The 14,506-nt window shown below is 44.3% G+C and overlaps 1 protein-coding gene across 2 annotated transcripts in view; it reads left to right on the top strand.

Moving 5' to 3' along the window:
• The first annotated feature begins 6 nt into the window (after positions 1-6).
• GBE1 (1,4-alpha-glucan branching enzyme 1) overlaps positions 7-14,506 on the top strand; it is a 226,023-nt gene continuing 211,523 nt past the window's right edge. Inside the window, exons 1-2 of one of the 2 annotated variants that reach the window (XM_069760970.1) lie at positions 7-146; positions 5,634-5,756. In XM_069760970.1, the coding sequence (XP_069617071.1) occupies positions 5,650-5,756 (107 nt within the window). In that variant the 5' untranslated portion in view covers positions 7-146; positions 5,634-5,649. The other variant, XM_069760971.1, reaches the window with a different exon arrangement.

The raw sequence follows: 14,506 nt of genomic DNA, 5'->3' as shown, positions 1-14,506 counted from the left end.
ATGAAAACTCGTCACGTGCTCCCAGAACCAGGAAGTGAATGGTGCAGCTAGAGGGAAGCAGGTGGGAGGGACGGAAGAAGCAGCGCGTGTGACAGCGGCCGGGAAGCCAGTGACAGCAGCCGGCAGCGGAGCACAAGAGGACCCGGGTGAGGACCGCCAGATACGTCCGTGTGTGTATGTGCACGTACGAGTAACGCATCGCTCCCCATTCATTCTGTGGCTTCGTGCTCACATCTGATATCTTCCTCCTGTGATCCGGATGGCACAGCCTCCCCTCCAGCCCATCGGATAGGAGTTTGCCCTGTGACCTTGCGGGAGATCTTCTCCAAAGTGCTGCTGTATTGACTGGAGATTTTCTGCTCAAATCCCAGAAAAAAAAAAAAAAAACCTCCGTATGAGCGAAGCTTGTAGGACCCCTGATGTTGGCCCCTCCATAGATAAATGGTGTCCCATAGAGATCCTCCTCCGCCGCTTTCCTGCTGGCCGATCGCTCTATGACTTCTGGCGACCAGACCGGTCCAGACCTCCAAGTGAATATTGTCAGTGTTATTTATATATTTCTTTATTTTTTCTGTTTAATGAACCCCACCTCTTCTCAAAAAAGAAAAATAGATTATCTATCTATCTACCTACCTACCTACCTATCTATCTATCTATCTATCTATTATCTATCTATCCCTGGTGAAGTGGTACATGATGCCTATTTGGAGAAGTGGATGATCAGTGAGGCCCACCATGGAGTTTAAGGCTGCCGTCCACGCTCAGTATTTGGTCAGTATTTTACATCAGTATTTGTAAGCCAAAACCAGGAGTGGGTGATAAATGCAGAAGTGGTGCATATGTTTCTATTATACTTTTCCTCTATTTGTCCCACACCTGGTTTTGGCTACAAATACTGAGGTAAAATCCTGACCAAATACTGATAGTGTGACGGCAGCCTCAGATGTCGTCCCCTTCCCACTGGCGGCTGAGGTAATTCAGCAGCCATAACCCATCTGACGCTGCCTTCGTAGCTACATTCAGGCCACTGTGTTTTCGCTCTCGATGATTTCTATAGAAAAAAACTGACCCCACTCTGAGCAATGTTATACAGTAGTGCTGTCAGATGAAGGTGTGTGTTTTTTTTTTTTTTTACTTGAAACAACAAATATTCAGGGGACAAAATAGGAATCCAGTACTGGGCTCTCCTGCATTTAGGAGGAGAGTCGCCTATCCAACGCTATGAGGGACAGGTCCCGTATAGATCACATGTACGGCATCAGATTTCTTCAGATGCATTAGGATTCTTATCACAGGCAACTTTTTAAAGTTTTATTCACTGCTGATATATCCACACGACGGCCATATACAGTGGGGCAAAAAAGTATTTAGTCAGTCAGCAATAGTGCAAGTTCCACCACTTAAAAAGATGAGAGGCGTCTGTAATTTACATCATAGGTAGACCTCAACTATGGGAGACAAACTGAGAAAAAAAAATCCAGAAAATCACATTGTCTGTTTTTTTAACATTTTATTTGCATATTATGGTGGAAAATAAGTATTTGGTCAGAAACAAAATTTCATCTCAATACTTTGTAATATATCCTTTGTTGGCAATGACCGAGGTCAAACGTTTTCTGTAAGTCTTCACAAGGTTGCCACACACTGTTGTTGGTATGTTGGCCCATTCCTCCATGCAGATCTCCTCTAGAGCAGTGATGTTTTTGGCTTTTCGCTTGGCAACACGGACTTTCAACTCCCTCCAAAGGTTTTCTATAGGGTTGAGATCTGGAGACTGGCTAGGCCACTCCAGGACCTCGAAATGCTTCTTACGAAGCCACTCCTTCGTTGCCCTGGCGGTGTGCTTTGGATCATTGTCATGTTGAAAGACCCAGCCACGTTTCATCTTCAATGCCCTTGCTGATGGAAGGAGGTTTGCACTCAAAATCTCACGATACATGGCCCCATTCATTCTTTCATGTACCCGGATCAGTCGTCCTGACCCCTTTGCAGAGAAACAGCCCCAAAGCATGATGTTTCCACCACCATGCTTTACAGTAGGTATGGTGTTTGATGGATGCAACTCAGTATTCTTTTTCCTCCAAACACGACAAGTTGTGTTTCTACCAAACAGTTCCAGTTTGGTTTCATCAGACCATAGGACATTCTCCCAAAACTCCTCTGGATCATCCAAATGCTCTCTAGCAAACTTCAGACGGGCCCGGACATGTACTGGCTTAAGCAGTGGGACACGTCTGGCACTGCAGGATCTGAGTCCATGGTGGCGTAGTGTGTTACTTATGGTAGGCCTTGTTACATTGGTCCCAGCTCTCTGCAGTTCATTCACTAGGTCCCCCCGCGTGGTTCTGGGATTTTTGCTCACCGTTCTTGTGATCATTCTGACCCCACGGGGTGGGATTTTGCGTGGAGCCCCAGATCGAGGGAGATTATCAGTGGTCTTGTATGTGTTCCATTTTCTAATTAGTGCTCCCACTGTTGATTTCTTCACTCCAAGCTGGTTGGCTATTGCAGATTCAGTCTTCCCAGCCTGGTGCAGGGCTACAATTTTGTTTCTGGTGTCCTTTGACAGCTCTTTGGTCTTCACCATAGTGGAGTTTGGAGTCAGACTGTTTGAGGGTGTGCACAGGTGTCATTTTATACTGATAACAAGTTTAAACAGGTGCCATTACTACAGGTAATGAGTGGAGGAAAGAGGAGACTCTTAAAGAAGAAGTTACAGGTCTGTGAGAGCCAGAAATCTTGATTGTTTGTTTCTGACCAAATACTTGTTTTCCACCATAATATGCAAATAAAATGTTAAAAAAACAGACAATGTGATTTTCTGGATTTTTTTTTCTCAGTTTGTCTCCCATAGTTGAGGGCTACCTATGATGTAAATTACAGACGCCTCTCATCTTTTTAAGTGGTGGAACTTGCACTATTGCTGACTGACTAAATACTTTTTTGCCCCACTGTAGATGACAATACAGAGGAAAAACTGTCCGTTTTTTTATTCTTTTATATATATACGCTCATGTGAACTTTTGCCCTAGCTGCTTATCATGTTCTCCAAAAAGGTTCTTGAACAAATTGATATAAATTTTAGTTTATTTTTGGGACACATTTAATATTGTCAGAATATGTCTGACCTACCACCAGTTTCTTTCCAGTAATTCCATTTTTCTGTTCTAAGACGCGGCTCAGTCATACAATGCACTTATTTGTCCCCAAATGCTCCTGCCTAATATTAGCCTGTCAGATTCTAAAAGTCTCAGAAACTGTCCCCCCTGCAATATAAAAGGGAAATCCAGCCCCAATAATTTCTGTGATACCTGACACAATAGATATTACTAAATTATTATTATAATAAAAAAAAAAAAAAAAAACCTTTCACGGTCATCCTTGGCATATACAAATGACCCTGACCAGTCTGGAGGCTGCTTTCCTTCCCCAAAAACCGTCTGTCTTCACATGGTGTGATCGCGACCTCTGCGTTGCTTGAAATCTAGTGCGTGTGCCCGGCATTGAGCCTTCCTAGGCCCAGAGAAGAGGACACAGCCGGTCACGGGAGGTCCTTCACACCATGGGGGTTCTGCTGTCAGTGAACAGCCTCATCCCCACTGGACTAGTCCAGGGCATTTGCTTATACCAAGAACAACAATGAATTTTTTTCTTCCAGTAATGACATGTAGTGTAAACAATATTTTGATGTTGAATTTACCTTCTTAATGTTCTGAGTCTTCAGGAGTCTGACAGGTTCCCTCTAATTTATTTTCCATTGTGGGGCCGTCATTTTGCTTGGTAGCTCATCAAGCTTAACATTTTTTTTCTGGTAAAACTGACAGTTAAGTTTCCTCTAGACTTTTATACACCAATTTCGTAGGGTATAACTAAACATTTTCCCTCCAAAATTCCCAATAAGCTTGTGGGTATTTTGGATCACTGAATCCTTTTTAAAGGGGGGGGCCTGTCATCTGATTGATGCTGCTCAAACTGCGGGCCACATGAATCGAATCTTGGATCCTGATTGCAGCAAGGTGTAATGTTCTGTGAATACGTTACCAATCTGGCCACAGACCAAACTAGTCTGGCTCTATGCTTGGCCGCTTATTCCTCCTGCTGGAGGAGCCTCCTGGGTGTGGAGCTGGACTTGCTTGGTCTCTGGCTATGGATCTTTAAAGTACCGTATGTTTTCACCGAAATGCCGTAGCGTTACAGAGATTAATATATACCTGTCTGCAATTGTGCAACCAGGTATAGATTAGTGATGAGCGAGTGTACTCATTGCTCGAGTATTTGTTAGTGTTCGGAGATTTAGTTTTTGTTGACACTGCTGAATGATTTACAGCTACTAGCCAGCCTGAGTACACGTGGGGGTTGCCTGGTTGCTAGGGAATCCCCACATGTAATCAAGCAGGCTAGTAGCTGTAAATCATTCAGCTGCGGCGATGAAAACTAAATCTCCGAGCACTAACAAATACTCTGAGGTCACCCGAACGTTCTCTGGAAAACCCGAGCAACGAGTACACTCGCTTATCACTAGTATAGATTCATACTAAGATAAAGTCCTGCAGCCGTATACCAGGTACAATGGTAAGCTTCAGTCATGAGCGAGCGTGCTGGCATAAGGTGTATTCCGAGCACACTTGTGCGTTAATAGAGCATCTTCGGCGCGCTCGATTAACCATCCCCGCGGTTGCATGTCTCGAGACTCTTCGACATCCCCAACACTTGCAGGATTGCCTGTTTGTTAGACCATCCCGGCAACAGCCAGGAGACATGCAGCCGCGGGGACTCGATCCTAGTATTCGAGCACACCGAAGATACTCTATTAACGCCCGAGCATTCTCGGATAACACCTCATCCCATCACACTCACTCATCACCTTTATTCCAACAAGTTGTTAAATAAAAAAAAGTAGACCACCTCAAATCTGTCCAAAGTTGCATATATTATTCCTACGCGTTTCAGACTGCAGCTTCGGCCATGTTCACGGATAAATGTATTAACGGATTGATTATCCATGAATAAGGACAGAGCTACGTAGGAATAGATCCTACAACTTTGGACATGCTTGAGGTTGTCTTCTTCTTAAACTCATTGGAATCTTGTTGAAATTATTATCTTTCTTCGTAAACCCGTCAACGTTTAGAAATGTTAATTATGTACAGCACCATAGAATCAATGGTGCTATATAAATAATAATATGAATATGAATAGATTTTTCATTTTATTTAAAAACAGCAATGTCACCATCTTACTATAGTAAATTTGTCATTTCCAATTATTAGTCCTGTATGAAGGAGTTGGACTGTGGGGGAAAGAGATGAGTGTGGACATTGGATGAGACTCCACAGCTGTGACGCTGAGCGTACAATCCCTGTGCAAAAAAAAATGGCCGTGTGTCAATGAGCATTGTATGTGCTGGTGGAGGACGGATTACTGGTGTAACGTTATTGTTCCACCTTCTTCTCTGGGAGGTGTGACGCGCCGTCCTGGCAGGGAACATGCAGGTCACCGGCTGGACTTAGTAACCGACTGTGACTGGAGGGCGAGGGGTCATTGACATCATAGGGTGTTGGGCGTCTGCTCCGTTCAGTAGTTCCCTCTGAAGTCTCCTAAAATAGTCTTCCTTGTGTCTCTGACTGTTCCAGCATTAATAGCGTGGAGATGGAGGACAATGTGGATGACGCCGAGGTTGTGATGGTCCCAGAGCTGCACAAGCTGCTAGACCAGGACCCTTATCTCAGGCCGTACAAGAGGGACTTCCAGAGGAGGTAAGATGAGCACCGTCCCTGCCGTCTGTTCCCTCACTAGCTGATGTATAGAAATAATATGGGATCCACCGTCTGATCCCAGCTCAGATCTCCAGAACGGGGATCTCTGGACAACAAGAGATGCAGACGTCACCTATTTCCCGAAATCCCCAAAAAGTAAACGGAGAGATGGCAGCCTGTCCATTCCCAATAGCTGTGAAAAGTGAGGGGTTATTGTCACACTCCCACTCCTCCCTCTTTGCGTGCTTGTAAAGGGAATCCTTCATCAATAACATTAATTAGGAAAATTCCTTTTTATTACTATTTGGTGATCCAGCAAAGACCTGTAAGATCTTAAAAGATCTCACAAGACCACGAATGGAGAGTTAAATAAAGCAGAGATAATGTGGTCGCAGGTTTTCTCTGACTGTCCAATAATCCGAAATTCATGTTAATGAATTTGTCTGCAAATTTTGAAATGCAAGCAAAATCGATTTCTCAGACTTGATGATGTTGGTGTACTTGCTTTGAATATCCAGCTCAGAGTGGCTGTTTAATCCTGCTAATAGAATTTATATTTCACATACATATATATTTAATATTACTTTGTTTTACCGACTTATGAAAACAGAAAGTGGGAACATTTTAAAAGAAGCTACAGCCATTCTGATACTGAGGTTTCATAGTAAGTATTCTAGGCTCATCAGGTATTTGAGAGCATTTTAAGAATGTGTGCAGGTTGTGTTGATATTTGAGAAAGGGGTCCTCATATCTAATTACGTGGGTAACGTGACAAAGAACTTCCAAAAAGAGGCCACTTTGCAATTTATCTCTTATTAAAAATCTGTTCTGTTTGCTATAAACAGACTTTTAATTCTGTTGTGTCGTACTAGTTTCCTTGGTTGCCGGCCACCGCTGCAGTCTAAGGCAAGGAGGGCAGCTCTTATAAGCTATTTGCTATGGAGCTTGTAAGCGCTGCTCTGAAGAGCAGCCAACTTTGATACCCAACTTAAATTTTTTTTATTGCAATTAAAAAACAAACAAACATAAATAACCCTCCTAGGACATGAAGTGCAGTCACCAACATATAAGATCTCCAGCTGCTGCGACTCGAAAATTAGGCTTGGACTTTATGTGGCTTAATGGATTTTTACGTCATTTTTTTTCCCTGTCCTTGTATACCAAGTGTACTATGAAAAATATGATGCATAATAACTTGCCGATCTTCTGCTTTTCTACAGCAATAACTAGTTCCCTCATTGGTCTAATCTCCTTAGGCTCATTAGCATATGACCAGTGTAGTAGTAGTGCACCACTACTCCTATATTATATAGAGTCATTACACACCGAGTGATCTGTTTCAAGTGTTTATTTCTGCTAATGTTGATGATTATGGCTTGCAGCCAATGAAAACCCAAAAGTCATTATCTCAGAAAATTAGAATACTTTATAACACCAGCTTGAAAAATGATTTTAAAATCCGAAATGTTGGCCTCCTGAAATATATGTTCAGTAAATGCACTCAGTGCTTGTTCAGGGTTACTTTTGCATCAGGCCAATATCACCAGGGTATGTGATCTTTGGATCAGGGTCATTTGGATGTTTTGGGTTGTCATAATGACTTATAAAGAGAAAACCCAGTAGTTTGACAATAAATGGCTTCACTCAACCACTAACTATGAGTGGAGAAAAGTTTTGGTGTTCTCATTCATATTCTCTGAAAAAGGCCAAGAAAGCAAAAATTCTGCCGGGGCATGTAAACTTTTCTATATTGTTGTATATAATGTGCAGGCCTTTGATGGGGACAGGGGCCACAATTTGTCAGGATGACCAGCAATGCTTTTCGGCATTGTTGGAATGTATCGCTTCATCGTGTAGGTTTTGGAGACCACCGACAAGCACCACATTACTTTTCTGAGACAAGTTTCTTTGTAGGTACCAGATCTGTGTGTCTGTTTCTCACAGTGGGGATTTCCTAATACATGATGCTGTGAATCTATTCTCATTTTCCATCTTATTTTTTTTCTTTTTACTTTATATGCAAAGAACTTGCTGTTCTGCCCTAGTGTGATCAGGCAATATATACTTGGCGGCACGTCTGCTTCACCTGAGGCAATGTCAAGCTTTACCGCATGCGATGACGCTCAGCGGAAAGTGTCTCCTGGAAAGTGAACGATATTTCATGATTGACTCTGTAAGTGCTGTTGTTCAGGAATGGTAAACTGAAGTGACATACCGCTCCGAGAGCCGATGCTTCCAGCTTTTGGGAATCCTCCAAAACGTTATTTTTCATGTTGAACTGGATACACACAGTTATAGTGATTGCAGAGCAGAATTATTATTATTTAATTTTTTTAAATTTTGCCTCTTCGTTGCAAAGATATTAGCTATCAGAATATTGGTACCTAATGAATTAACTTTTGTTAAATCCAAGTGGGTGTTAAAATTTAGTAGCTCATTCCGGGAGAAGCAGTACATGCCTCCAGTGATAGGAACTCATACAGGGGGAGAAGCAGTACATGCCTCCAGTGATAGGAACTCATACAGGGGGAGAAGCAGTACATGCCTCCAGTGATAGGAACTCATACAGGGGGAGAAGCAGTACAGGCCTCCAGTGATAGGAACTCATACAGGGGGAGAAGCAGTACATGCCTCCAGTGATAGGAACTCATACAGGGGGAGAAGCAGTACATGCCTCCAGTGATAGGAACTCATACAGGGGGAGAAGCAGTACATGCCTCCAGTGATAGCAACTCATACAGGGGGAGAAGCAGTACACGCCTCCAGTGATAGGAACTCATACAGGGGGAGAAGCAGTACACGCCTCCAGTGATAGGAACTCATACAGGGGGAGAAGCAGTACATGCCTCCAGTGATAGGAACTCATACAGGGGGAGAAGCAGTACAGGCCTCCAGTGATAGGAACTCATACAGGGGGAGAAGCAGTACACGCCTCCAGTGATAGGAACTCATACAGGGGGAGAAGCAGTACATGCCTCCAGTGATAGCAACTCATACAGGGAGAGAAGCAGTACATGCCTCCAGTGATAGCAACTCATACAGGGAGAGAAGCAGTACACGCCTCCAGTGATAGCAACTCATACAGGGAGAGAAGCAGTACATGCCTCCAGTGATAGCAACTCATACAGGGAGAGAAGCAGTACATGCCTCCAGTGATAGCAACTCATACAGGGGGAGAAGCAGTACATGCCTCCAGTGATAGCAACTCATACAGGGAGAGAAGCAGTACAGGCCTCCAGTGATAGGAACTCATACAGGGGGAGAAGCGGTACAGGCCTCCAGTGATAGGAACTCATACAGGGGGAGAAGCAGTACAGGCCTCCAGTGATAGGAACTCATACAGGGAGAGAAGCAGTACACACCTACAGTGATAGCAACTCATACAGGGGGAGAAGCGGTACAGGCCTCCAGTGATAGGAACTCATACAGGGGGAGAAGCTGTACACGCTCCCAGTGATAGCAACTCATACAGGGAGAGAAGCAGTACAGGCCTCCAGTGATAGGAACTCATACAGGGGGAGAAGCAGTACAGGCCTCCAGTGATAGGAACTCATACAGGGGGAGAAGCAGTACAGGCCTCCAGTGATAGGAACTCATACAGGGGGAGAAGCAGTACACGCTCCCAGTGATAGCAACTCATACAGGGAGAGAAGCAGTACAGGCCTCCAGTGATAGCAACTCATACAGGGGGAGAAGCAGTACAGGCCTCCAGTGATAGGAACTCATACAGGAGGAGAAGCAGTACAGGCCTCCAGTGATAGGAACTCATACAGGGAGAGAAGCAGTACAGGCCTCCAGTGATAGGAACTCATACAGGGGGAGAAGCAGTACATGCCTCCAGTGATAGGAACTCATACAGGGGGAGAAGCAGTACAGGCCTCCAGTGATAGCAACTCCTACAGGGGGAGAAGCAGTACACACCTCCAGTGATAGGAACTCATACAGGGGGAGAAGCAGTACACGCTCCCAGTGATAGCAACTCATACAGGGGGAGAAGCAGTACAGGCCTCCAGTGATAGGAACTCATACAGGGGGAGAAGCAGTACATGCCTCCAGTGATAGGAACTCATACAGGGGGAGAAGCAGTACAGGCCTCCAGTGATAGGAACTCATACAGGGGGAGAAGCAGTACACGCTCCCAGTGATAGCAACTCATACAGGGGGAGAAGCAGTACAGGCCTCCAGTGATAGGAACTCATACAGGGGGAGAAGCAGTACACGCTCCCAGTGATAGCAACTCATACAGGGGGAGAAGCAGTACACACCTACAGTGATAGCAACTCATACAGGGGGAGAAGCAGTACACACCTCCAGTGATAGGAACTCATACAGGGGGAGAAGCAGTACACACCTCCAGTGATAGCAACTCATACAGGGGGAGAAGCAGTACACACCTCCAGTGATAGCAACTCATACAGGGGGAGAAGCAGTACATGCCTCCAGTGATAGGAACTCCTACAGGGGGAGAAGCAGTAAACGCTCCCAGTGATAGCAGCTCCTAAAGGAAGCAGTAGCACACCCCCCTACTGAGAAGTAACTGATAGCTAAAGTTAAGTCAAAGTGGGTATTAACTCTTTAATGCCATGGAGATGCAAAATAAAAGATATAAGATAAAATCTATCAGATATAAAATACTGCTACCAAATCCCTGCTACTTCTCTCTGTGCTGTTAGGGCAAGTGATGACTTTGATTGCTGGTAGTAATGGATAACACCTTCAATCTTGTTTTTTTTTTTTCTTTTACTCCAAAAATGTTGGAATTACGCATTACAATTCATCTTGCTAAAAAACAAGACCTCTTATAACTGTAGCAACTGGCGGTAAAGGGTTGATATGTAGGACAAGACAAGTGATGTCACCTTTGGGGTCGGGGCTGGTCTTCGGTATTTTAACAGCGCGCACTGACCATGTGCTCTCCTGCCAGCTCATTACTCCTGATCAGAGCTGGGGACGCACATGGCACAGTGATACGAATTTACTTACTGTACTTCTGGCGCATGCTTAGTAGAGCAGGGATTATCCCGGCCCCTGAAACAGGCGTCACTGGTGGCTCTTTGTTTCCGGGAGAGAGCAGGGGGTGTGACAGTAACCCCAGCCTCTGCCCACTGATGACAATCTGTTTGAGCATCCCAGCATGCACTGGGCTTTTTAGATAAAGCGTCATCAAAGAGGAAGTCGTTAAAAAAAAAAAAAAAAACGAAACAAAACAAAAACGTATTGAGGGAATGGTAGGGAATTTTTACCGTAATTAAAAAGTGAATTAGAATAATGATTAATTACAACATCAAATATGCATTTAGGATTAAAATTAATTTTTTAGACCACCCTTCAATGCCTGGTATAGCTAATTATCACTTTATGTAAAATATCCTCTGAGCAGGATGATCGCTGTTCTGACGGTCGTTATTTCTCCTAATTGTAAGAGGCCGACTGCTGTGACGAAAGGTAGAAAATGTACATTAAAAAATACAATAAAATAAATACAAAAAAGTGTAGAAAGCAGATATTAGTTCTTCACTTTTTGAGTAAAGCTGATTGTTTTGAAGAAATTTCAATATTGAGGAATGACTGACTTGATTGGACATGCAAACGTGTTGTGATATTTTATCTGTTTATAGAGGTTGCATCCTTCCCTTTTCAACATCTTGATTACATAATCAAGTGTCACCGACCTCAGGATATCTTGCAATGATGTGTGGTGTTTTTTTTTTTTTTTTTTGCTGTTTTTTTTTTGTATCTGCACGCTCGGAGAACTTTTTGACACATCAGAAGTTTTATTAATGGAGTGTTTTGGTGCTGAAGTCAGGGCTGAAGTACAGCGAAAGAAGCTTTCAGCCAAAGCTGTCCTTAAACATTGGAGACTGGTTTATAGACTTCCTACAGAACAATTTTATTTTTTGCGCTACGGTGGAATATTGTACTGGTGCTGAGCTGGCCTTGTTCTAATGACCATTGGGCCAATGCACACAGAGCGGAGTCCGTGGCTGTAAAGGGTGCAGACATTTTCCAGCACGGAGCACCAGTTACGTCAATCTTATTGTTGCTTTATTACAGATTTGCTTGCTCCTCATTTCAGTTTCAGGAATCAATGTTTCCATTGTAACCGTAAGAGGAAGATGTGCAGGCTGGATCTTATGCATAAAGCTGGAGTCACACATAACGATATCGTTAACGATATCGTTGCAACGTCACGCTTTTGGTGACGTAGCAATGATCCCGCTAACGATCTCGTTATGTGTGACAGCGACCAACGATCATGCCCCTGCTGGGAGATCGTTGGTCATTGGGGAATGATCAGGACCATTTTTTAGTCGCTGATCACCCGCTGTCATCGCTGGATCGGCGTGTGTGACGCCGATCCTGCGATGTGTTCATTGGTAACCAGGGTAAATATTGGGTTACTAATCGCAGGGCCGTGCTCAGTAACCGAGATATTTACCCTGGTTACGATTGTAAAAGTTAAAAAAAAAAAAAATACTACATACATTCTGATGTCTGTCACTTCCCATCCGGCGTCCACAGGGTTAAAACTGCTTTCGGCGGCAGCGCTGCTAATACACGCGCTCCGGCCGAGAGTTTCCCTGCACTGACTGTGTCAGCGCTGGCCGTAAAGCAGAGCACAGCGGTGACGTCACCGCTGTTACTGCCGGCACTGACAGTCAGTGCAGGGAAACTCTCGGCAGCAGTGCGTGCATTAGCAGCGCTCTTGCCAATAGCAGTTTTAACCCTGTGGACGCCGGCGGGGGACGTGACCTGGTTACCCGGGTGCTGCAGGAGGACTTCGGCATCGTTGAAGACAGTTTCAACTATGCCGAAGTCGTTCCCTTGATCGTTGGTCGCTGGAGAGAGCTGTCTGTGTGACCGCTCTCCAGCGACCACACAGCGACTTCCCAACGATCACGGCCAGGTCGTATCGCTGGTCGTGATCGTTGGTAAGTCGCTTAGTGTGACTAAAACTTAAGGCCAGACCCAAGATTGGTAATAAAGCAAACATTTGATTACTCTCATTAGGGTCTTAGGGGCCTCAAGTCATTGTTCTCCCAGTCACTAGACCCATGTGCAGATGGGGATAGTAGACCCATGGGAGACGGCACTGCCGTCCCAGGTGATGGGTTCGGCCAGAGGATAATACCTCCAACAATGCACAGTCTTCTTCGGGGTGGGGGGAGGATGTGACCACATATCTGCCCATCCAGGGGCTGATGCTAGGAGATAGAAAAGAATAAGTCGCATGTTTAGTGGGGGAGTGGTGACGAGAAGCGAGGATCTATTGCTGAGGTCCTGCTGACCATGTATGGATGGATGGCCTGTGGAGTTTGGAGATCGGTTGCCGTCTGGGCTGGATTCACGCTCTGCAGTTGTGGGATTGGTCATCTGGATTTGAAGAATTTTCTTCGATCCGGCTTCAGCCAGCAGCAACTGTCCTTATGTGCTACAGTTATCTGTCTTCTGGAGGAGCATGGACTGTGACTACAGACTATACTGATGGGAGATACGAAAACTGTGGGCCAACCAAAAGATGGAAGACAATGAAGTATCACCAGGGACAGTGGTCTATCTACCTGCCTCGGGATGGGCATCTTGTGGACCGGGGGCAATGTATTTTGGCCATCTACCCAGAGTTGTTGTAAAATCATGGACTTAAGGAATAAAAAATAGCTGCTTAGCTTACCTGCCTAGGTGACTTACAACTCACAACCTTGGAGTTTAATTGGTTAAAAGTTATATTTTAGTAATTACATTTTTTTTTTTGGTTGTAATAAAAAAATAGTATATACAAAGTGCAAAAAGACAGACGGCATGTAATAATTGCTGATAAACTGCATACATATAAAATTGTCAAATTGTACCCACTGGGTATGTGTGGAATCTCCCAAAGTGGTAAAAAATATCCACAAGTATATCATGTAATTTTAATAGCAAGTAAAAGGAGAGAGGCCACCTTAATCATTGATAGTCAGCTATTTTTGTTACCGGATAAAAAATGAATTCCCCCAACTCATGTTTTGCTATTCGTCATCAGTCTTCTCAAGGGGAGTTGGTAATAGTAGTACCTGCCAGGACCTTTATGTATCCATGGTAGCGGACAAGCGACCCACCTCCATCAGTGGGATCGAGGGGAAGCAGCGCATGCGCACCATGTCACGCGTGTCATCCAGATTGGTCCTCTAGTAATATTCTCCTGCTGATAAAACTGTAATCTTATCAACACTACAGCAAGCAGCCGAGTAAGTGGCACATCATTGGAATCAGGGTAGGCTTTTTCCTACCTTATGCTGTTCTCATATTTAGGTGGCAGAATCCTGCTGACATTCTCTTTAAACATGTCATTGACAAGTGTTCGAAAGTAAATGTTAAGAATTTTTTTTTTCAATGCCTTGTGGAAAAGCAGTAAAGGTCATTAGTGACTGTGGTTCTTGGTCCGTGCCTGCCTATGTCCTATATCACATCAACTCTTAATATATTGCCATGTAATGTTATTTATCCTTGGCACACTCACATTGTTCCATAAGTGATTGTAAAGGCTTGTTAATTTTAATGGTTGCCTCTCATTCATTTTCAGGTCCATCACATAGCCCTAAGTCTCAGACAAAGGTCAGGCTCCTGGCTACTGCATGGGATTCTCCTTGTGAGACTGTGGATGACCGAGCAGGTCTGCAAGCGGTCTAAAAATATATGGTCTTGCCTGCTTGTCCCCCCTCCTAATTGCTGCTGTCCCTCGTCAGAATGAATGACCTGACAAAGTCCAT

This window comes from Ranitomeya imitator, chromosome 3, assembly GCF_032444005.1.
Source record: "Ranitomeya imitator isolate aRanImi1 chromosome 3, aRanImi1.pri, whole genome shotgun sequence".
NCBI classification, from domain to species: Eukaryota; Metazoa; Chordata; class Amphibia; order Anura; family Dendrobatidae; genus Ranitomeya; species Ranitomeya imitator.
The sequence above is the reverse complement of the archived record's forward strand: the minus strand, read 5'-3'. Positions and strand labels throughout refer to the sequence as shown.